A 23,381-nucleotide genomic window follows, 5' to 3' on the forward strand; every position below is an offset into this window, starting at 1 on the left:
TGATTGACATTTCTCCTTATATATAAACTATTGTCAACATTCAGAGTATTTTCTCAGGTTTCATTTTTATTGGCTAATAGCAAATGAAATATGAATGTTGACCGTGAAAGTGCAAAGCAATTTTGTGCTTTATCTAGACACAAAAATGCATTTGCACACACTTTCAGCATTATAACTGTGCTATGTGGTCAGACTGTTGACATGGACTTATTCAATAGCTTTCATGCAGAGGTTTTTGAACTTGTGGCCTCAAATGATGTTTTTGGGGCACATCAACAAATGATCGAAAGCATATGACACTGAAAATTTCAAGGTGATTATGAATTTTTCATTGGTTTCACTCTTCAGGCTCACTACTGTACATGGTCTACTGAAAACTTGTGCAATTGGTTCCAGAATATTTAGAATTGGAGTGAGTTTCAGAAGACAGATTGGTCCTCATTGGCGCACTGATGTGATAAATGAAATGTACTGAAAAACCTGTGCAAATGCAGTCCAGTGAGAACAAGCATTCTTCAAACATTTACAAAGCTGTGCATGGTTCCAATTAGAATTTTTTTTGCAAAATCAAATACAAATGTTTTATCACTAATTGCTTCTGACAATGTGACCTTTGTGTTTAGTGTTTTCAACAGCAGGAAATTCCACAAAAAGTGGACCACTCGTATCGAATGCCCAATGCTGGCTGGCTGTTTTCAGAATGATAATTTTCATCTAATTATTTTATTTATTTTGTGGAGGCTTTGGGCAATACTGCTTTACGCAAGTCTGAGTTCCCACAGCAAAAGTTCTATGATTGATGATTTGAAATTTTAATTATTTGTTTTATAAATTGGTAATACTCCTTTGGGGCAAGTTTCTTAAATCTCAAAACTGTAGTAATTACTAAGTAAGAGAATTGGTGGAATTTTTCCTGCTCTCAAAAAAAAAATAAATTAGTAACTCGGGCTCTCAAGGGCTTCTGTGCACTGTTTGTTCACATCTGGTTTGTCCAGCTGAAGATAAATATGCAGCATTATGCATGTTACTATAATGCAGTGTAATAGAATGTTCCCATGACCATAATTTTTAAGTATTATATATGTCAACTGTCACTCAATTCTCAAAAACAAACTATTACGGTCTTGCTGTACCGTAAGAGCCTTGTTTATAAGCGTTGTGAAAATACCATGCAAACTTCTGTCATTACTGTATATCCAAACTTTTTTTTTTTTATACTACGCTGTCTGAAGGCCACATTGAAATAAACAGTGGGATACTATATTAAGATGCATAGCTATCTCACTTGTATGTGATCATCATGCAAGCCAAACTAAGCAAGACTGTGCCCCAAAAAGTAAGAAATAATGTTTATTCAACAGTCTCCAGTCATTTTCATGTTTTAGCTGATTGTCAGTGATAAATGACAATTGTTTTACACTTTTCCTGTATTTCAAGTACAGATGTAGCCTAACAGATTAAATGGTTTGAAATCCTTCAATGTTTTAAGACCAATAAAAATGTACAATCTTCCCTGCAAAAAAGTAGGGTTTTTTTTTTTCCCCACAAACTGGGTGCTGTTTGAGAGAAGGGATTTGAAGAACTTCACTTGAAAAGTGTGCTTGGCAAGATGTAATAAATCAGAGCCAGAGTGAGTGAGCAGCACGGAGTTCATGTTTGGATAGCCAGATCCATAATCCTGCGACAGTTGCCTGAACCACAGAAACGGCGGCGCACAGGGACATGACCTTTTCACACAGACACCACAGGGTCCAGGGCTGGAGCGCTAATCTCCAATGCCACACTGATGCATTACCAACAACCAAAGATGGATTTCATGTTTTGTATAAGGGGGGGAAAAAAGTGTACACAAGCCTGAATGTGTATTGTTTCTCAGTGTAAACAAGAAGAAAGCAGTAGTACACAAATTAGTTGCTACCAGGTGAGTAATACTATATGTAAGATTTACTCATTAAAGTTTAATTAAATGATATTTAGATGGTTTTTATTTTGGTAATGATTGATCAAAATTTGGGGTGGGTTAGGTTTCCCTTTTCATAGCTTTAATAGTTTTAATTATTTCAGATTTTCTTATTACAATACTGTCATTTCTTATATCACCCAATATGAAAGTACATTCCTTTATAAAATTGGCCTCTGGTTTTATCATTATCAGTTTATCCACAAGACAGTTTGAGTTTTTCATTTGTTTATTTAAAAAGGTAAAATCATGCAAACAAGAATCAAATGTGGACAAGACTGAGCTTCTCATACTTTCCAGAACTTTACATATTCTGAGACACTTTACTGATTATCATACACGACTGACTCTGTTCAACAAAAATCTGTATAGGATTATAAAAGCTACCTATCTTGAGTTACTTTGGTTCTGAGGTAAATCACTGATTCTTTTCGTGTGTGTATAATAAATTACACATACATGCAGTCTGAAGTTTACATACACAGGCATAAATGTTGGATTTTTAGTGATTTCTTTGAACTGTTCTTTTTCTGTGATTTGTATAGTGTGTGTCTTTTTAATAGAAAAATCAAGGGTTTTTTGTTTGGGGTTTCTTTTGCATGAGTTTTATTTTGGGTTTTCTGAAGTTGAGATACAGTGATGCTTGAAAGTTTGTGAACCCTTTAGAATTTTCTAGATTTCTGCATAAATATGACCTAAAACAACAGAGTTAAGACTTGTGTGAAAAAGTAGATAAAGAGAACCCAGTTAAATAAGACAAAAATATACTTGGTCATTTATTTATTGAGGAAAATTATCTAATGTTACATATCTGTGAGTGGCAAAAGTACGTATGCGAACCTTTGTTTTCAGTATCTGGTGTGACCCCTTGTGTAGCAATAACTGCAACTAAACATTTCCGGTAACTGTTGATCAGTCCTGCACACTGGCTTGGAGGAATTTTAGCCCATTCTTCTGTACAGAACAGCTTCAGCTCTGGGATGTTGGTAGGTTTCCTCACGAACTGCTCACTTCTTCAGGTCCTTCCACATTTCGATTGGATTAAGGTCAGGACTTTGACTTGGCCATTCCAAAGCATTAACTTTATTCTTCTTTAACCATTCTTTGGTAGAATGACTTGTGTGCTTGTGTGTCTTCCTGCATGACCCACATTCTCTTGAGATTCGGTTCATGGACAGATGTCCTGACATTTTCCTTGAGAATTCACTGGTATAATTCAGAATTCATTGTTCCATCAATGATGGCAAGCCATCCTGGCCCAGATGCAGCAAAACAGGCCCAAACCATGATACTACTACCACCACCATGTTTCACAGATGGGATAAGGTTCTTATGCTGGAATGCAGTGTTTTTCCTTTCTCCAAACATAACGCTTCTCATTTAAACCAAAAAGTTCTATTTTGGTCTCATCCGTCCACAAAGCATTTTTCCAATAGCCTTCTGGCTTGTCCACATGATCTTTAGCAAACTGCAGATGAGCAGCAGTGTTCTTTTTGGAGAGCAGTGGCTTTCTCCTTGCAACCCTGCCATGCACACCATTATTGTTCAGTGTTCTCCTGATGGTGGACTCATGAACATTAGCCAATGTGAGCAAGGCCTTCAGTTGCTTAGAAGTTACCCTGGGGTCCTTTGTGACCTTGCTGACTATTACATGCCTTGCTCTTGGAGTGATCTTTGTTGGTCAACCACTCCTGGGGAGGGTAACAATGGTCTTGAATTTCTTCCATTTGTACACAATCTGTCTGACTGTGGACTGGTGGAGTCCAAACTCTTTAGAGGTGGTTTTGTAACCTTTTCCAGCCTGATGAGCATCAACAACGCTTTTTCTGAGGTCCTCAGAAATCTCCTTTGTTCATGCCATGATACACTTCCACAAACATGTGTTGTGAAGATCAGACTTTGATAGATCCTTGTCCTTTAAATAAAACAGGGTGCCCACTCACACCTGATTTGTCATCCCATTGAAAACACCTGACTCTTTCACCTTCAAATTAACTGCTAATCCTAGAGGTTCACATACTTTTGCCACTCACAGGTATGTAATATTGGCTCATTTTCCTCAATAAATGAATGACCACATATTATATTTTTGTCTCATTTGTTTAACTGGGTTCTCTTTATCTACTTTTAGGACTTGTGTGAAAATCTGATGATGTTTTAGGTCATATTCATGTGGAAATATAGAAAATTCTAAAGGGTTCACAAACTTTCAAGCGCCACCCTAGGGCCAAAAAATTACATGTGCCTACTTGGATTATTAATTCAGTGGTGCTGAAAGTTCTAAAACATCTTTTAACCTGCCAAAGGCTGTTAACTTCCTATTAGTGATTATGATTGATTGACAACAGCTGGTAGCATCACTGTGTCAATGTAAAAATGGTTTGTTTGACAGCACTCATTGGATTGGTCAATACTCAATATAATGGGAAAGTCCAAGGAACTCAGTGCTGAGCTGAGAAAGAGGATCATAGATTGGCATAACTCAGCAATGTCTCTTGGAACCATTTCTAAACTTCAGATTCCAAGATCATCAGTTCTTACAATTGTATATCAGTGCAAGTTATTGGGAGGTATAGCCACTTTTGCTGGAAGAAGACCCAAACGGTCACCCTCAGCTGAGAGGAAATTGATTCAGATGGTCGGAAACAACTCGGTAACCACCAAAGCACAGAGCTGCTTGAACTTGAAACTGCAAGAACACTACCATCAAGCCAGTTTTGCATGGACTAAGAGACTGCCATCCAAGAAGGAAGCCCCTGCTCTAAAACTGACCTGCAAGTTTGACTAAATTTTGTTGCTGACCACATAAAGTTCTGGAGGAAAGTTGTATGGTCGGATGAGACAAAGATTGAGTTGCTTGACCATTTAACCAAATATCAGGCATGCTGTATGTATATTTTGATCCTGTATGTATAGTTTTCACCTGGTGTTCATTTCAGAAAACCCGAAATAAGAACTTGTGCATCAAATTCTTTTTTTTTTCCTCTTAAAGATGTGTATTGGACAATCACAGAAAAAGAGCAGTTCAAAGAATTACCTGAAAGCTCAATATTGTCATAACGTTCATGTCCATGATAACATTCATGTCAATGTATGCAAACAACTGACTGCGTCTCCATATATACTATAATATACGGAATTACTTGCATTGATGTGTAAATTTATCTTTAAATGTAGTATGATCATGTAAGTTACAATAATGAACAAATACAATCTGTGTTAGCTAATAACAGACAAACAGTTATCATCGTTCATGTCTTTATTAAACACACCCATTAAACATTCACAGGGCTGGGCTGCTGGAAAAAGTAAGTGAACCCTTGGATTTAATAACTGTTTGAACCTCCTTTGGCAGCAGTGACCTCAAACAAATGCTTTCAGTATCTGTGGATCAGACCTGCACAATGTTCAGGATGAAATTTGGACCATTCTTCCTTATGGAACTGCTTCAACTTAGCCATATTCTTAGGCTGTCTGGGGTGTATGGCTCTCTATTGGGTTAAGGTCTGAGCTCTGACTGGGCTGCTCCAAAAGGCATTTTTTCCTTTTTTAAGCCATTCTATCATAAATTTTCTTCACTGTTTAGGGTCATTCTCCTGCTGCATAACCCAACTTCTACCAAGTTTCAGCTGCAGGACAGCCACCCTGATGATATCTTGTGGGATACCTTGATAAACTTGGGACTTCATTTTCCCCACGATGATGGAAAGCTGTCTAAGCGCTGAGGCAGCAGACCAGCCCCAAATCATGATGCTCCTTCCACCGTACTTCACCATTGGGATGATATTTTCATGTGCCCATTTTACATCACATGTTGTGCTGTGTTTTCTTCCTGAATATTTCAACCTTTGTTTCATAATAAGTCCACAAAACATTTTCCTCATAGTGTTGTGGAGTGTCAGGGTGCTCTTTGGCAAACTTGCATGCAGCAATTTTTTTTGGTGAGCAGTGGTTTCCTCTGTGGTGTCCTGCCATGGACAATCTTACCTGTTCAATGTTTTGCATATGGTAGACTCATGAACAGAGATATTAGCCAGGTCCAATGATTCCATCAAGCCTCTAGCTGTTACTCTCAGGTTCTTCTTTACTTCATTGGGGATTCTACATTAAGCCTTTGGAGTAATCTTGGCTAGGTGCCCACTTCTAGGGAGACTAGCTACAGTACTAAATCTTCTCATTTGTCTAACTATAGACTGATGACTATGGAAACTCCTTGAGATTGCTTTGTAACCCTTTCCAGCTTTATGCAAATCAACAATTCTTGATCTTAGGTCTTCTGAGATCTTCTTTTGTGAGGTATGGTTCACATTACCTGATGCTTCTTACAAATAGCTCAAAATGTTTGAGTGTCAAAGTAGCTCTAATCCACATTTCCAAACTCATTTCATTGATTGGACTCCAGGTTTGCTAATTCTTGACTCCAATTTGCTTTTGTTGAAGTCATTAGCCAAAGCGTTCACATACTTTTTCCAACATATATTGTGAATATTTGAGTGATTTAGATATTCAATATGGACAAGAACAAAGCAATAATTTGTGTTATTAGTTAAAACAAATTGTTTGTTCATTATTGTAACTTGAATGAAGATTGGACCATATTTCAAGATAAATGTACACATCAATGCAGGTAATTCACTTTTTCGTGTGTGTGTGTGTGTGTGTACACACTGCCCTGCCAAAAAAAAGTCATGCAGTCTAATATTTGGTTGGACTGCCTTTAGCTTTGATTGCAGCATACATTCACCATGGCATTGTTTTGATAAATGTATGCAATGTCACATTTATTTCAGTCCAGAGTTGTATTAATTTTTCACCAAGATCTTGTGTTGAGGATGGAAGCATCCAACCACTGTGTAAAGTCTTCTCCAGCACATCCCAAATGGGGTTAAGGTCGGGACTCTGTGGTGGCCAATTTACGTGTGAAAATGATTCCTCCTGCTTCCTGAACTACACACACTCTCAATCTGAGCCCTAATTTTATGCCCATGCTATCAGAGAAGAAAAAATCCATTGATGTGATAACCTGGTCATTCAGGTCATCAGCTGACTTCATTTTATTGCCCCATAACGTTGCTGAGCCTCAACCTGACCAGCTGAAGCAACCACAGATCATAACACTGCCTTCAGAGGCTTGTACAGTGGCCACTATGCATGATGGATGGATCTCATGTGTTTCCCTTCTTACCCTGATGTACCCATCACTCAGGATAAATCTGGACTCATCAGACCACCTGACCTTTTTCCATTGCTGCAGAGTCCAATCTTCATGCTCCCTGGCAAATTGAAGCCTTTTCTTCTGATTAGCCTCACTAACAAGTGGTTTTCTTATGGCCACACACCAGCTTAGTCCCAATCCTGTGAGTTCTCATCACATTTGTGAGTGTCGAAATGCTCTTACTTTCACTATTAAACATAGCTCTGAGTTCTACTTTTTTAACGATTCGACTTCACCAAGCATTTAACTGATCTTTGATCATGGTCAGTCAGGATCTTTTTCCAACCACATTTTTTCCATGAAGTGAATGATTCACCACTTTCCTTCCAGGTTTTAATAATGCGTTGGATAGTTCTTAACCCAATTCCAGTCTTTTCACTAATCTCCTTAGTTGTTTTCTGTGCTTGATGCAGGCTAATAATTTGACCCTTCTGAAATGCAGTGACATCTTTTCCATGCGCATGGGACACATCTTCTGACACGTTTGTTTAAGAAACGAGAAGCTACTCAGGCGGCATGGTGGTTCGCACGAGCGCCTCACGGCAAGAAGGTTCTGGGTTCGAGCCCAGTGGCTGACGGGAGCCTTGTGTGGAGTTTGCATGTTCTCCCCATGTCTGCATGGGTTTTCTCCAGGTTCTTCGGTTTCCCCCACAGTCCAAAGATGTGCAGGTTAGGCTAATTAGTGGCTCTAAATTAACTGTAGGTGTGAATGTGATTGTGAATGGTTGTTTATCTCTGTCAGCCCTGCAATGACCTGGCGACTTGTCCAGGGTGTACCCTGCCTCTCGCCCATAGTCAGCTGGGATAGGCTCCAGCTTGCCTGCGACCCTGTACAAGATAAGCAGTTACGGATAATGGATGGATGGAAGCTACTCACTGCATCAGTTAGGGTTAAAAAAATTGTTGCCGGCTGAAATACAATCACTGCAGTAATTATCCAATCAAACGCTCTTATGTATTTGCTTTTTTAAATCAAAATGGCGACTTTTTTTTTTTGGCCGGGCAGCGTGTACGTGTACACTACACACACACATGCATACACAACTAAAGGCTTCAATCATTGGAACATTTTTTTTTTATCTTAATGTTCTGCCTTATAACAATGTTCAGTAGGCCCATTCACCATATAAAATGAGTGTGGCCATAAATGCATTAAATGACACATGTACAATTCTATATATTGCTTTAGAACTCTTCTTATTCATGTCCTATCTGGTAACAGGTTTTTTGTTTGTTTAATTTATTTCACAGGGACCTTTTTCTTTCTATCCCACTCATATTTAAATAGTCTCCATCATTATAGTTAGAATAATTATCCAAATGAAATATTAAATAATACCAGTGAAAAGTGCCAAAAATCATATGAGAGAAATATAATTCAAAATGTACATTTTATACAGAGGCAAATTTTTTGGTGAATACAAATGTTTCTCTCAAAAAGTCCTGCTTATTAAATGGTGCAATTATACAGATAGTGTGCATTGTCAGTTTAGTCTAATCTCTTTGGTTTTATTGTACAATGTACATGACTAAGAAATAAAGCAATAAGCCATGTTTTTGGTATTTCACACTTGTGTTCCAGCTTTTTAACAGAACTGTGACTTTCTCAGTCATAAATAAATAATCTTGTCCTGTCCCCCTGCCCCCACCCAAGCCACAACCAGTCCCTTATCTGTGTTGGGATCAATATCTCTTAACATCTTACTTATTTTATTACTGCTTTTGGTTTTCTGGGGCTGATAGAGAGTTTCTCAGAGGAAATCTTTGGTTTTGCTTAAGTGTCCGTGACATTTAATCATGACTTTCCCTCGCTGTTTAATTCCGGCATGGTCAATCAACTAATCCACCTCAATTGATTCGCTGCTCTCGCTGATGGGTTTGCACTCGTTGGGCATCCGCTGATGTCTGCTAAGCTGTGTGGCTTGCGTGAAGCTCCTCTCACACCGCTCACATCTGGACAAACACGAAACACAGACAGCATACTTAGCAAGAGCTATCAGACGTTGTGAATCATCTGTTATTGCCTTAATGACAAGTGACACTTGAAAGTGGCTGGGAAGCTTACTGGGCCAGAAAGGTGTAATTGCTGCCCATACCTAGGGGCCTTGATGCCGATGATGAGCGAAGGCTCAGACGCCTCACAACATGGGGGCCTGTCAATAATCTGAGAGGAAGGGGTGCCCCCAGAGAGGCCTGTCTAGATAAGGACCCACATCATTGTCACTTACAATAGATAAAGAACAAAAAGTGAGCTTTGGGAGGTTGGATATCAAAGGCGAGCATCTCCTGATGGCTTGGTTTTAACTGAGCTGAAAACAGTTAAAACAGACACAAGGAATGGGACTCCATATCAGTTGGAGTCTGTCTAGCACATCCAGATCTCTGGATTAAAAATGGTCTCAAACATTTTCCCAAAATGTGAGGAACCAGTTAGAAATCAGCTAGGAATATAGGTTTCACAAGAAGAGTTTATGGGTTTTTTGTTTGTTTATTTTAGCTCCACTATACAGAAACAGACATTGCATATATTTAGTCATTGTATATGTAGTCACATGCATCACATTGGACAGTTCTCTCCAACATTATACTATGTACAGCAATTACTGACTTCATCTAAAAATAATTAACCATCAAAGGCTCTTACTTGACATTCTAAACTGTAGCTTAATAACAGTTCTGTTGAAACACACAATTTCAGATTAGTTTTATGTAAAACACTTAACTGTTCTCCGCAAACAAAGGGGAAAAAATGCCAGCCTTATCCTATCAAGCACATCAGCTCAATGAGAATAACTCAGGCATATTGATTGACTAAAGATTTCTGGGGAGTTTCATTAATGTCTTTGTGTGCTTCTTTCTGTCTAAAGCTCCTGAAGTGCTGATGACACATTTGTGTATCACTGATTGCTTATTAGATACAGTAGTTGATTTGTTACTGGATTGCTCTGCTCCCATCAGCCCAACTGCTCACACTAAAATCACTGCTTGAGATGATAAGACAAGGTACTTTGAGACTGAGAGAGAATTAAACTTTACAACTAAAACTTTGAAATAAATGAAAATTTGGGAAAATATGAATTATTAAAATAATAGTAGCAAGTTGGAGGTGTGGGTAGAGATCAAAACTTTTCTTATGGTTTAATTTATATGAAATACAGCAAAATCACTCTTGTGCATGAATTTTGTATGAATTTGATTGCAGTTACTGGTCTCTGTCATATTTGCCAACTGACCAGCAACAGATAGAAAAAAAATATCTAAAACAGTATATAACCATATTACTGAAGTGTGTTCTTTCTACTGCTGGCCTTGCACCAAATGACTTTTCAAGTGATTTCACTGTCGCAGACAAATTTCCAGTGGTGGAATAAAATCATGAGAGTTTTGCTAGAGCTGTGATATGCTCCCATCAACTTGATTGTTTGGTGTAAGGTTAGGTATAAGGATAGCTGTCTGAATTAAGTCTTTTTCATGTCTTGACAGTCCAATAAAATCAGCTGTGTGTAATATTATCTTTAGTCTTGGTTCATGCAAATAGTGATACTGCAAGATCCCCAGTCTTTGCAAAATCATAGATAATTGCTTGAAAAGTCATTTGGTGTAAGGCCAGCATAACTTTGTGACAAATGACACTTTTGTCTTTAGATATGAGAGGGTGTCAGACTTTAGTCTTCAAGTGTATGGTTAGCATAAGGTTTGGGGTTTGCCAAACAAAGAGTTTAACAATTATGAGAATGTAGAACAGGGCAGCATGGTGGTGTAGTGGTTAGCGCTGTCGCTTCACAGCAAGAAGGTCCGGGTTCGAGCCCCGTGGCCGGCGAGGGCCTTTCTGTGCGAAGTTTGCATGTTCTCCCTGTGTCTGCGTGGGTTTCCTCCGGGTGCTCCGGTTTCCCCCACAGTCCAAAGACATGCATTGTGAATGGTTGTCTGTGTCTATGTGTCAGCCCTGTGATGACCTGGCCACTTGTCCAGGGTGTACCCCGCCTTTTGCCCATAGTCAGCTGGGATAGGCTCCAGCTTGCCTGCGACCCTGTAGAACAGGATAAAGCAGCTAGAAATAATGAGATGAGATGAGAATGTAGAACGGAATATTTAGGGACATTTGTAAATTAATCATGTACAGCTACTGTATGAAGGAAAAACGTTTAAGTAGCAGAAGACATACAGATCTACATCACCTACATTTTGTATTTAGCAATATTTTTAAGTAATAATGGGTTCAATTAAACGTTTTGTTTACCCATTACAATATACCACTACAATACCCATTATTGTAGTGGTATTAAATAATACTAATTAGCAGCTAATGCCACACTCATAACCCGCCGTAAGTGTTTTGGACACACACGGGTCGCAGGGTTTGGTAGCTCACAGCTGTGCTGCAGGATTGCTGTGAACCCGAGGGAAAGTATGGGGGAGGAGTACGGGCAAAGTACTTGTCAAGTACAGGTTGCACGCCTGACTTCCTCGAGGCGTGGGAAAAATTGTGCCGTTAGCCTGTGGAAAGCGCATGTCTGACACACGTGATCAGTCAGTGAGTGTGGAGTGTGTGTGACTTGCATTTTACCAGTTTCCTGTGCTACAAGTATGGGCCGCACTTGTGAAGCATGTATGATGCACGTGACAATCGCTCAAGACTTGCATGTGACGCAAGCCAGGAGTGGGTATAAAACCAGCGTGTCTGCAGCATTCTGCATCTGTCTTTTTGGCTGAAGAAAAATATCACTGTGTGCTGCTCCTCAGCTTCTATCATCTGCCTATAAGGGTCCAACTCCCTCAGTCGTTGTGGCGGTATGGCGACAGCCATCTTCTTCCCTTCTACAATGCTACACATTAGATGATCGATTCCTTGGTTCCTCGTGTGTGTGTGTGTGTGTGTGTGTGTATGTGTGTATATATATATATATATATATATATATATATATATATACACACACACACAGAGTCTTGCCCCTCATGTCGCGTGCTGGTCGCGTGTGCTGCGTGCACGCCACATACAGAGGTAGAAAGTGAGATGTACTTCTGTCTTGGGGGCCACACAAATAGCAAGTGTGGAGTACTTGTGGAGTACTTCTGAGGCACCTCACTTGGGCATCTTACTGTCATCGCAAAGCCCCTACTAGCCATGCTGCTGACTTGGTTCAGGCGTACAAAAGGAGTACGGGTCCCGTACGTAGTGTATGCATTCTTGATTTTCCGCAAGACCCGTAGAATTTGCATGTGCAGGACCAAAAGTCTCCACAGCCAGTCTGCAACCTTCTACGGCTCTGAACACACGCGAGTTGCACAAGTCTCAAACACGGTTTTGCCAAATTTTTTTTTACCGTAGACCACCCATAGTAGAACGTACGGCGGGTTGTGAGTGAGCCTTTAGTTAAAAACATGACCTGTATTTGTTGTTGAGGGGGAGAAAGACCTAATGTTGAAAGGTCACATGTAAAGCCTCACTCACAACCCACCATAAATGTTTTGGACACGCACGGATCGCAGGGTTTGGTAGCTCGCAGCCATGCCACAGTGTCGTGGTGAATCTGGGGGAAAGTTTGGGGGAGGAGTACGGGCAAAGTACTTGTCAAGTACAGGTTGCACACCTGACTTCCTCGAGGCGTGGGAAAAATTGCGCTGTTAGCCCGTGGAAAGCGTATATCTGACGCATGTGATCAGTGAGTGTGGAGTGTGAGAGACTTGCATTTTACCAGTTTCCTGTGCTCCGAGTTCGGGCTGCACTTGTGAAGCATGTGTGACGTGTGATTAGCACGTTACAATCACTCATAACTTGCGTGTGATGCAAGCCAGGAGTGGGTATTAAAACCAGTGTGTCTGCAGCATTCTGCATCTGTCTTTTGACTGAAGAACATTGGATATTTTGTGGGAAAATTTTAAAAATTTTCAGTTTAAAGTTCAGAAAATGGGACCCAAGAAGAAGTGAGCAAAAGTGAAGTAACCCAGCCTGAAACAGCAGAGGGGGAGGAGGAAGAAGAATTTGATGATGGTAGCAGCACCGGCAAGCCCTGCATGGACAGGGAGAAGTATACCTTCAAGCCGGCAGAAGGCACAGCACCCCGCCAGAGGTATTTTCATAGGTAAATGCTTTAAACATTCATTTCAGTATCTACAACCCCGATTCCAAAAAAGTTGGGACAAAGTACAAATTGTAAATAAAAATGGAATGCAATAATTTACAAATCTCAAAAGCTGATATTGTATTCACAATAGAACATAGACAACATCAAATGTTGAAAGTGAGACATTTTGAAATTTCATGCCAAATATTGGCTCATGTGAAATTTCATGACAGCAACACATCTCAAAAAAAGTTGGGACAGGGGCAATAAGAGGCTGGAAAAGTTAAAGGGACAAAAAAGGAACAGCTGGAGGACCAAACTGCAACTCATTAGGTCAATTGGCAATAGGTCATTAACATGACTGGGTATAAAAAGAGCATCTTGGAGTGGCAGTGGCTCTCAGAAGTAAAGATGGGAAGAGGATCACCAATCCCCCTAATTCTGCGCCGACAAATAGTGGAGCAATATCAGAAAGGAGTTTGACAGTGTAAAATTGCAAAGAGTTTGAACATATCATCATCTACAGTGCATAATATCATCAAAAGATTCAGAGAATCTGGAAGAATCTCTGTGCGTAAGGGTCAAGGCCGGAAAACCATACTGGGTGCCCGTGATCTTCGGGCCCTTAGACGGCACTGCATCACATACAGGCATGCTTCTGTATTGGAAATCACAAAATGGGCTCAGGAATATTTCCAGAGAACATTATCTGTGGACACAATTCACCGTGCCATCCGCCGTTGCCAGCTAAAACTCTATAGTTCAAAGAAGAAGCCATATCTAAACATGATCCAGAAGCGCAGATGTCTTCTGTGGACCAAGGCTCATTTAAAATGGACTATGGCAAAGTGGAAAACTGTTCTGTGGTCAGATGAATCAAAATTTGAAGTTCTTTATGGAAATCGGGGACGCCGTGTCATTCGGACTAAAGAGGAGAAGGACAACCCAAGTTGTTATCAGCGCTCAGTTCAGAAGCCTGCATCTCTGATGGTATGGGGTTGCATTAGTGCATGTGGCATGGGCAGATTACACATCTGGAAAGACACCATCAATGCTGAAAGGTATATCCAGGTTCTAGAGCAACATATGCTCCCATCCAGATGACGTCTCTTTCAGGGAAGACCTTGCATTTTCCAACATGACAATGCCAAACCACATACTGCATCAATTACAGCATCATGGCTGAGTCCGGGTACTGAACTGGCCAGACTGCAGTCCAGATCTTTCACCCATAGAAAACATTTGGCGCATCATAAAACGGAAGATACGACAAAAAAGACCCAAGACAGTTGAGCAACTAGAATCCTACATTAGACAAGAATGGGTTAACATTCCTATCTCTAAACTTGAGCAACTTGTCTCCTCAGTCCCCAGACATTTACAGACTGTTGTAAAGAGAAAAGGGGATGTCTCACAGTGGTAAACATGGCCTTGTCCCAACTTTTTTGAGATGTGGTGTTATCAAATTTAAATTCACCTAATTTTTCTCTTTAAATGATACATTTTCTCAGTTTAAACATTTGATATGTCATCTATGTTCTATTCTGAATAAAATATGGAATTTTGAAACTTCCACATCATTGCATTCCGTTTTTATTTATAGTTTGTACTTTGTCCCAACTTTTTTGGAATCGGGGTTGTATATGCTTATGTAATTAATATTATATATGCTGATTTTCATGTATGTTTCAGTTAACAATGCCCAGAAGTGAGGACATTGCAATCCCATCATCGCTGTCAGGCCATTGTGCATGCTCAGTGATAAGGACATCCTGACACCTCCCACCACTCAGCAGGAGCAGGACAGCAGCTCGGAGTCAGAGTCAAAGTGTGTTTCAGTGCTCAAACTGTTGGGCTATTTAGTTGGGATTTTTTTTACAATGTAATAAAATGCGTTATTCCCTTATTACTTATGTTTTATTATTTGACGTTTGCATGGTAAATTAACATATACTCAAATAAAAACAGCAAATGAGGTGGTCTTCTTCCCTTCTACAAATGCTACACGCTACATGATCGGTTCCTTGGTTCCTCCCCAACATATATACCCAGAGTCTTGCCCCTCATGTCGCATGCAGGTCGTGTGCTCTGCATGCACACCACACGTAGGGATAGAAAGTGAGATGCACTTCTGTCTTGCGGGCCGCACAAATAACAAGTGTGGAATACTTGTGTAGTACTTCTGAGGCACTTCACTCATACAATGACCATGCGTCACTCATGCGTCTTACAGTCATCGCAAAAAGCCACTACTAGCCGCGCTGCTGACTTGGTTCAGGTGTACAAAAGGAGTATGGGTCCCGTACGTAGTGTATGCGTTCTTGATTTGTCACAAGACCCGTAGAATTTGCATGTACAGAACCAAAAGTCTCCATGGGCAGTCTGCGACCTTCTATGGTGCTGAACACACGCAACACACGAGCAAATCTCAAGCACGGTTTTGCCAATTTTTTTTTTTACCGTAGACCACCCATAGTAGCATGTATGGCGGGTTGTGAGTGAGGCTCAACTAACATTCTATTGACTTAAAAGAAATCCACGGGCTGCTGTTCATGCTCAACTTGTTCAATCTTTTTTAAGGAAATCTGTGTAGCTTGCATCTTGCCTCCCACAAATCTGGGCACTTCAGACAAAATGGGAATTCCAGACATAGACAATAATATTTTGCTCTCATAACCCATGGCTGAAGGAATGTCAGTGTTGAAAATACTAGTATGGGCCAAATTCAGCCCAATAATTATATATAAAAAAAATATATAGTGGTTTACACTCCTGTAGTGGGGAGCTGGCGATGCATGATTAGTGATATATTCACACTATTTCATTATCTGTATTTCAACAGATAATTAATAGTATATTTTGTAGATTGACTCACTGCTTAATTCCAAAACTTTTATCTTGGGATGTAATGTATTTATTTTGGGCTATTTGTGGTTCTCTTTGCATCTGTGTAAATATAACAAAGTCTCAAGTGTGTGTGCGCGCGCGCGTCTGCATACATGTGCGCGTTTGCGTGCTTGGTGCTTGGCTAGTACCCACCATTTTTTCTGGGGAAAAAAATACAGCTTTTATTAAAAATAAAAAAAACTAAAAGGTGTGCGTGTGCACATATTTTGTCTCACTGTCAGCTCCAGTAATATATACATGCTTAAATTTGTCTTATTTGCAAGTCAATAAAAGCATCTGCCAAGAAACAAAAGAAAATCTGCAATCTTATTATGCTAGATATTGTTATATTAATATTCTACTAATTTTGCCTTATAATATTGTTTGGCTGTATTTAACTCCAAATATGTGAATGCATGGCTAGGAAGCAGTGGTACTCACTATTACTTACTTGAATGGCTTCTCCCCAGTGTGGGTGCGGATGTGGTTGTTCAGTGTTGTGGCTCCGGCAAAAGCTCGGCCACAATAGCCACACTTGAAGGGCCGGTCACTGGAATGTGTTACAACGTGGTTGCGTAGCTCTGAAGGCTGGGCAAAGGACTGTGAACAGTGTCCACACTGATATGGTCTGGAAACACATACACACAAACACAGGAGTGCATCAGTAACAGCCCACTGCTGTTACCATGGCAGCATGACCTCTCATCAACAACAGGTCAAGGAACACAGTTTAGGCCATCTATCAATATTTTCACTTGCTCTGATGGTTAGGGTTTCCTCTGCTTTTTTGTTCACAAGTGTGTAGCTGCAGCCATAATGACCCCTGTTAATTATTAGCCCAGTTTCAGTTAATCATGGAGAGCTGATAACAAATCACCAATTTATTGACAAATTGGGACAACAAAGGAAAGCACTTACAGGCGTAATTGGATGAATTGACAATTCAACTGTGCCATCAATTACATTATGTATTTGGAGGGAGAGAGAGACATTGGCTCAAACATCTTGCATTTCATGCATTTTACTGAAATTTGTGACTGAAGTTTTTCTGTTGGGAGATGCATTGATTGTGAATATTTTAACATGATAAATATTTGGGGAGTATTTATTACAGCGGCACTTGTGATTAATGTCAACATATTGTTTATTGCCATACTGGGCCCTAGCACAGCACAATATAAATGGCCCACTGAACGGAGTCTGTACTGAAAACATACACAGGCCTTATATAAACTTATATAATATTGCAAAGATAATAAAACATGACTGTCATCTACCTGTACGTGTACAAAGATTGGTGTCCCTTTAGTAATAAGGCAGAGAATTTGACTTTTGGTTTGTTTGGAGTTCGTTAGAATTGGTGTTTGGGTGTTCATGGTGCAGATCAATATTTTAATTAATGGCTGTATAGAAGGCTTTGCCTATTAAAGGAATGTAACAAAATTAGGACACAGTGATGACTGGTGTAGTCAAACAAAAAAAAAAACAAGAAAAGTACTTTTTGTGGTTTAGTCCGCAACATATAAGCAAATCTTTCATGATGGTATACCCAAATAATTTATCCACCCTGAAATGTTCATTTAGAACAACAATCAATAAATATGTATAGGCCACATCCCATAAAGCATAGCTGAGAACATTTGAAAAAGATTCCCAGGGTCATTTATGGCTCTTGCTTCAACTCCAAATACCAACAGATCCAGATTCCCTTGTTCAGCTAAATTTTATCTGCACCCCAGGGTCATAAAGTTTAATATTGACAACCCTTCACATCGACTTCAACTCCTAGGGTATCCCAGCAACATTTTTCTTGTCTATGAATATTAGTTTATTGAATAAGTGGCATCTGTTTTCCTCTGCATCACCGTTAGAGTGGGTATTTCTTTGTGACAGCAGCAACTGATTTATAGGTTTGTATGCACCCAAGAAATATAGTGCTAAGCAAAAAATTTCCAATACATCCTGGGCCATATTTAATTAGGTTTAGAGATGTTACACACAGTAAATTCCAGAGTGGTCAGCAATGCAAAACTGTGTGCAAATTGTCGATTCTACACCCCTTATACAGTGATGCAGAGAAGTTACATTTATTCTATTTCTCATCCTCTCAAATATTGCGCTAGTCAGGAACCCTCTAATGAATGCCCGTAATTATGGTATAATATCTTCCTAATGTCTTTCACTATTTAAATACATGGTCAAGAATAGCAGCAGAGTTCTACTGCACAATATAAGTGAATAACCCTACACTTACTCACCTGTCTCATGTCTGGCCAGTCCGAAACAACTTACATGTAGGATTGCTACTGTAAGGCTGTAGACAGTATAGCCAGCGATGCGCATGAGCTGAGTATAACATCCAACTTATAGCTCATCTCCGTATAAGCTGTTCAGTAGGGTTATGACTGTGAAAGTGTTTTCAAAATTTCTACTTTCCTGATGTTGCATTTGGTGAACTTTTACTCATATATTACTTTTTTGAAGTTATTTTTATTGGGTCATGCAAAAACCTCCTGCACCCAACATCACCTCACTTTTGATAAATACATGTATATTAAATAAATAAATCATGATTATAAAATAAATTCATTGAAAGATGTGTAAAGTACTTTTATATAACAAATTGCTTAACAAAATTACAACAATTGTTAAGCAATTTATTGTTATATAAAAGTACTTTACACATCTTTCAATGAATTTATTTTATAATCATGATTTATTTATTTAATATACATGTATTTATCAAAAGTGAGGTGATGTTGAATGAGTCATACAGGGTTGATGAACTAGCTTTCATACAACAGCAGATAGAAGACCTTCAAGAAGCCAACAAGAAGAGTGACTATAACACCACTTGGAAAATCATCAACTTCATCTCTGGCCAGAATAGAAGAACTAACCCTAAGCTGAAGAAGCTAGACAGATCAGCTTCTACCAGTGATGGCGAGCTCCTTGCTGAATGGAGACAGTACTTCTCTGACTTACTTAATAATGACTGTGGATCACCAACAGCTGCTCTTCCACCACTCACTGATCAGGATCTATCCATATGTGTTGACCCACCCACTTTAGAGGAAATACAAAAGGCAATCAGAGGCATGAAGAATAATAAAGCTGTAGGCCTGGACTTTGCACTCACTGCCAAAGTCCTCCAAGGAGGGTGGAGACATAATGGCAAACATCACTCACAAATTCTGCATGGAAGTCTTCACAACACATATTCACATATTGTCTCTTTTTACCCGGACTATTTTTGCCATTTGTGTTTTTGTCCTGTTTGTTTACCTTTTTGCCATGCCCTTTTCTCTGGATTAAATCACCTTATTTATTGGATTACTGTCTGTGTTCTGCTTTTGGATCCTTATCTCACCACACCTCCACCACCCCTAACATTACCAATGTCATTGTTCCCTTGCCAAAGAAAGGGGATCTTAGCCTCATGACCAACTATAGAGGGATTACACTAATGTCTGTTGCTGCCAAGGTGTACAACAAGATACTGTTGATGAGAATAAGAGACCATGTGGATCCGCTATTAAGGAAAAACCAGGCTGGTTTCCACCCAGGCAGAAGTTGCACTCAGCAAATCCACACCCTGCGAAGGATCATGGAAGCCTTTGAAACCTACCAACTTCCACTGACTATCACTTTTAATGACTTTAAAAAGGCATTTGATTCCATCAACAGAAGTGTCATGTTCTCCATTCTTTGCCACTATGGCATCCCAGAGACCATTGTCAAAACCATCAGTGCACTCTACACCAACTCCAAGAGTGCTGTTATGGTGGATGGGAACATCTCTGACCCATTTCAGGTTACAACTGGGATACTGCAAGGATATGTTCTTGTTCCATTCTTATTTATTGTTGTTATTGACTTCTTAATGAAGAAATCAATGCAGAACACCGACTCTGGCGTAGTTACCCATCTTCGTCAATCTAGGAGACACCCTGCCAAAATCCTAAATGATCTAGATTTCGCTGACAACATTGCCTTGCTTGAGTCATTCATACCTAGAGCACAGGCACAACTTTCCAAATCAGCAGCTGAAGCAAAACAACGAGGTCTCATTGTCAGTGTTCCCAAGACCGAGTACATGACCATCACTGCAACCCACAGCCACCTCTGGAAGTATACGGACATCCAATAAACCATGTATCCAACTTTAAATACCTGGGATCCATGATGGCATCTAGTAATAGTGACCTAACCAGGTGAAAGGCACTTGCATGGACTGCTTTCTGGAAACTAGAAAAGATCTGGAGAAGCCCATCAATGGCCATTGCAACTAAAATCAAACTTTTCAACACCACCTGTGTGACAGTGCTTCTGTATGGATGTGAATCCTGGGTACTATCAGTCAACTTGGAAAAAAAGATAAATGCATTTGCCACTTGCCACATCCTGTTATAGAATCATGCTTAACATCAAATGCCTTGACTGTGTGAGCAATGCTCAGGTATACAAAATCACAAACACTCAGCCCCTCATCAACACTGTATGGTAGCATCAGCTATGCGTCCTTGGATATGCCCTTAGGATGCCAGAAGAAGAGCCATGCAGGAGGTACGCCCTCTATGTTCCAGCCCATGACAAAAGGTGTCCAGCCCGACAGAGGAAAAGCTATCTGAACTATATACAGAAACTGTTAGGGGACACAGAGGGCAATTTGCACCCTGAAGCAATTGCTGCATTGGCTGCAGATCGAAAGCAATGGATGGGACTTGTGGTCGCCTGCAAGAAAAATGCAGCCAAAGGAGGAGGAGGATGACTCATCTGGCTCATAATACACTTCTATTTAAAAAAAAAATGGTGAGAAACAGCAATTTGTCAAATGTTTTGTAGCCAAACCCTGCCTGTTTTCAAGTACAAGAATGTAAAAGCATGTTATGATTTTAACATAATGTGGTCATTGGGTTTTTACCCTCAGTAAGCTTGATACAGATCAAACTTTCAACTATGTATTGTTTTAGAAGCAATAATTTGATATAAAACTACTCCGATATATCCAGTGGCATTTTTATTGCAATGGCTAGGTTTATAGTGTTAACTCGTTAAAAAAAGTTGGAAAAAAACATCCAATTTCAAGGTTTTGATATTTTAAAAGTAAGCTCCATTAGATATTTGATGTTGCAAGTCAAGGAAGGTGATTAATTTCTTCAGTCAAACCAAACGTATTGGGCAAAATTTATAGGAACTGATATAATTACTTAAATTTCAGTATTTTAGAAATAATTATCATCATGTAAATATTCTTGGTGATGTTGCCAAGAGTATAACCCCCAGGAGGAACCACAGAAAAAAAACATATTCTCATAAACTATTAAACTAAACAAGAATGTGATCGGTGCAAAATGTATATGGTAGATTCTTCAGTGCATAACTGTTTGTTTGGGAAATAATAATATGAAAAACATATTCTGTTTCCCACCTACTATAATCCATGTCTAGTTAGTGTTCTTACTACATACGTATCATTCATTTTAACTAATGCTAAAATGCATAAGATTTATCTGTGGTGTCTATAATGCATGACAAGCATACATCAGTATAAACACAATCAAGAGACCATGTGGTGCATGCTGGCCCACAAATCTAACATTCAGATCAAATGACTTAGCTATGTATGTCCAGCATATAACCAGATGTTGAAACTGTTTAGTATCCCTGTGCTCTAGCTGTATGTGTTGATTTAAGTACTCCATAATGTTCCATTAGTTTGCTATTATTTAGCTACTACTGGCCTGAAGGGTGTGAGTTACCTGTCTGGGTTTTGTGTGCACACATGCATTTGCAGGAGAATGCGTTGTGTGAAGGTCTTGAAGCACTGGCCACACTTCCAGAGGTGCCAGTCGCTGAACTCACTGTTAAGCTGACTGGTGGATGTGGGACTGGCCAGGACCCGCTGGTTCTTGGTGTTCAGCTGGTTAAAGCCAGATTCTATATTGCCCACCTTGTCCAGGAGAGAGAAACTCCGTGAGCAGGGCGAGTGAGGGAAAACCATGGAGCGCTGCAGCATGGCAGATGAAGAGGATTTGGACATTTTGCTGAAAGGCTGCAGGCTTTCCTGTCGGGACATGGCCTCGATTACAGTAGATGGCACATTCACTGTTCAAAGAAACACAAATAATTGCAGAGTTGATTAGTCAGTATTTTGTACTAAATACTGTTACTTATTGAGTTCTTACTGTGTCAGTTACCAATAGCAGATCTACCATGACATGACATCGAAGTGAATAAATACACTTCATATTCATATAGTTTCATATTAAACTTTATATTCAGGAGGTCAGAGCTAGTTATCTCATACTCAGACATTACCATTTTCCACATTTTTTTGTAGTGCAACATGCTCAACTCACAAAAATAACATTACCAAGCTGTAAGATGAGAAGGGCTTGAGATTTCTTATTTAATAAAGCTAATGTATTCAATCAAAATTTAATGTTGGATGATGATCAAAATAAAGAAATGTGATTAGAGTTAGCATTAAAGTTAGGTTTCTCCAACAAAACATTTGGAGTAGTGTATTGCTGGGGTTAAGTTTAGATACAGAAGTCATTGTTGATCCCTGAACCATGTTTCAAGCTATTCTATCGGCTAATTATTTCTATTCATCTCTTTTACAGCCATTTGTTCCTTGTATCTTGTATCATCAATCCAGTAAGAATTGACACAATCCAAATTATCTGGAAACATTATTTGTGAAAGGTTATAGCGGACACAAGGATTGCTGTGTATAGTTTTTTATTATAATTTCACTTATATGAAATCAAGCCACATCTCTCACTCCTTATACTACCAAATTTTGCATGAGATCAGGTTGTTTTCATGATAACTGTGCCTTTTCATTGAAAATGCCTTCGAGAGTACAGACAAAATTACAAACCCCATTTCCAGAAAAGTTGGGATATTTTCCAAAATGCAATAAAAACAAAAAGCTTTGATTTGTTAATTCATGTGAACCTTTATTTAACTGACAACACTACAAAAAATAGATTTTCAGTAGTTTTACTGACCAGCTTAATTGTATTTTGATATAAATGAAGTTAGAATTTGATGCCTGCAGCACATCCAAAAAACTTGGGACTGAGGCATTATTACCTTTGTGTTACATCACCTTTCCTTTTAATAACACTTTTTAATTGTATGGGAACTGAGGATACTAATTGTTGCAGTTTTGCAATTGGAATGTTTGTCCATTCTTGCTTGATACAAGACTGCTCAAGGTCGCCGTTGTCTGATTCTCCTCTTC

At 39.4% G+C, this 23,381-nt stretch overlaps 1 protein-coding gene across 1 annotated transcript in view; it reads right to left on the minus strand.

Annotated features, from left to right (window-relative positions):
• Positions 1–8,881: 8,881 nt before the first annotated feature.
• Positions 8,882–23,381, minus strand: part of prdm6 (PR domain containing 6) — a 34,422-nt gene continuing 19,922 nt past the window's right edge. The window contains exons 5-7 of the mRNA XM_060930802.1: positions 21,889–22,234; positions 16,578–16,754; positions 8,882–9,128 (exon numbers count right to left, since the gene is read on the minus strand). Of these exons, the coding sequence (XP_060786785.1) occupies positions 9,014–9,128; positions 16,578–16,754; positions 21,889–22,234 (638 nt within the window). The 3' untranslated portion in view covers positions 8,882–9,013. The remainder of the gene's footprint in view (positions 9,129–16,577; positions 16,755–21,888; positions 22,235–23,381) is intronic.

Source organism: Neoarius graeffei, chromosome 10 (genome assembly GCF_027579695.1).
Source record: "Neoarius graeffei isolate fNeoGra1 chromosome 10, fNeoGra1.pri, whole genome shotgun sequence".
Classification (NCBI taxonomy): Eukaryota; Metazoa; Chordata; class Actinopteri; order Siluriformes; family Ariidae; genus Neoarius; species Neoarius graeffei.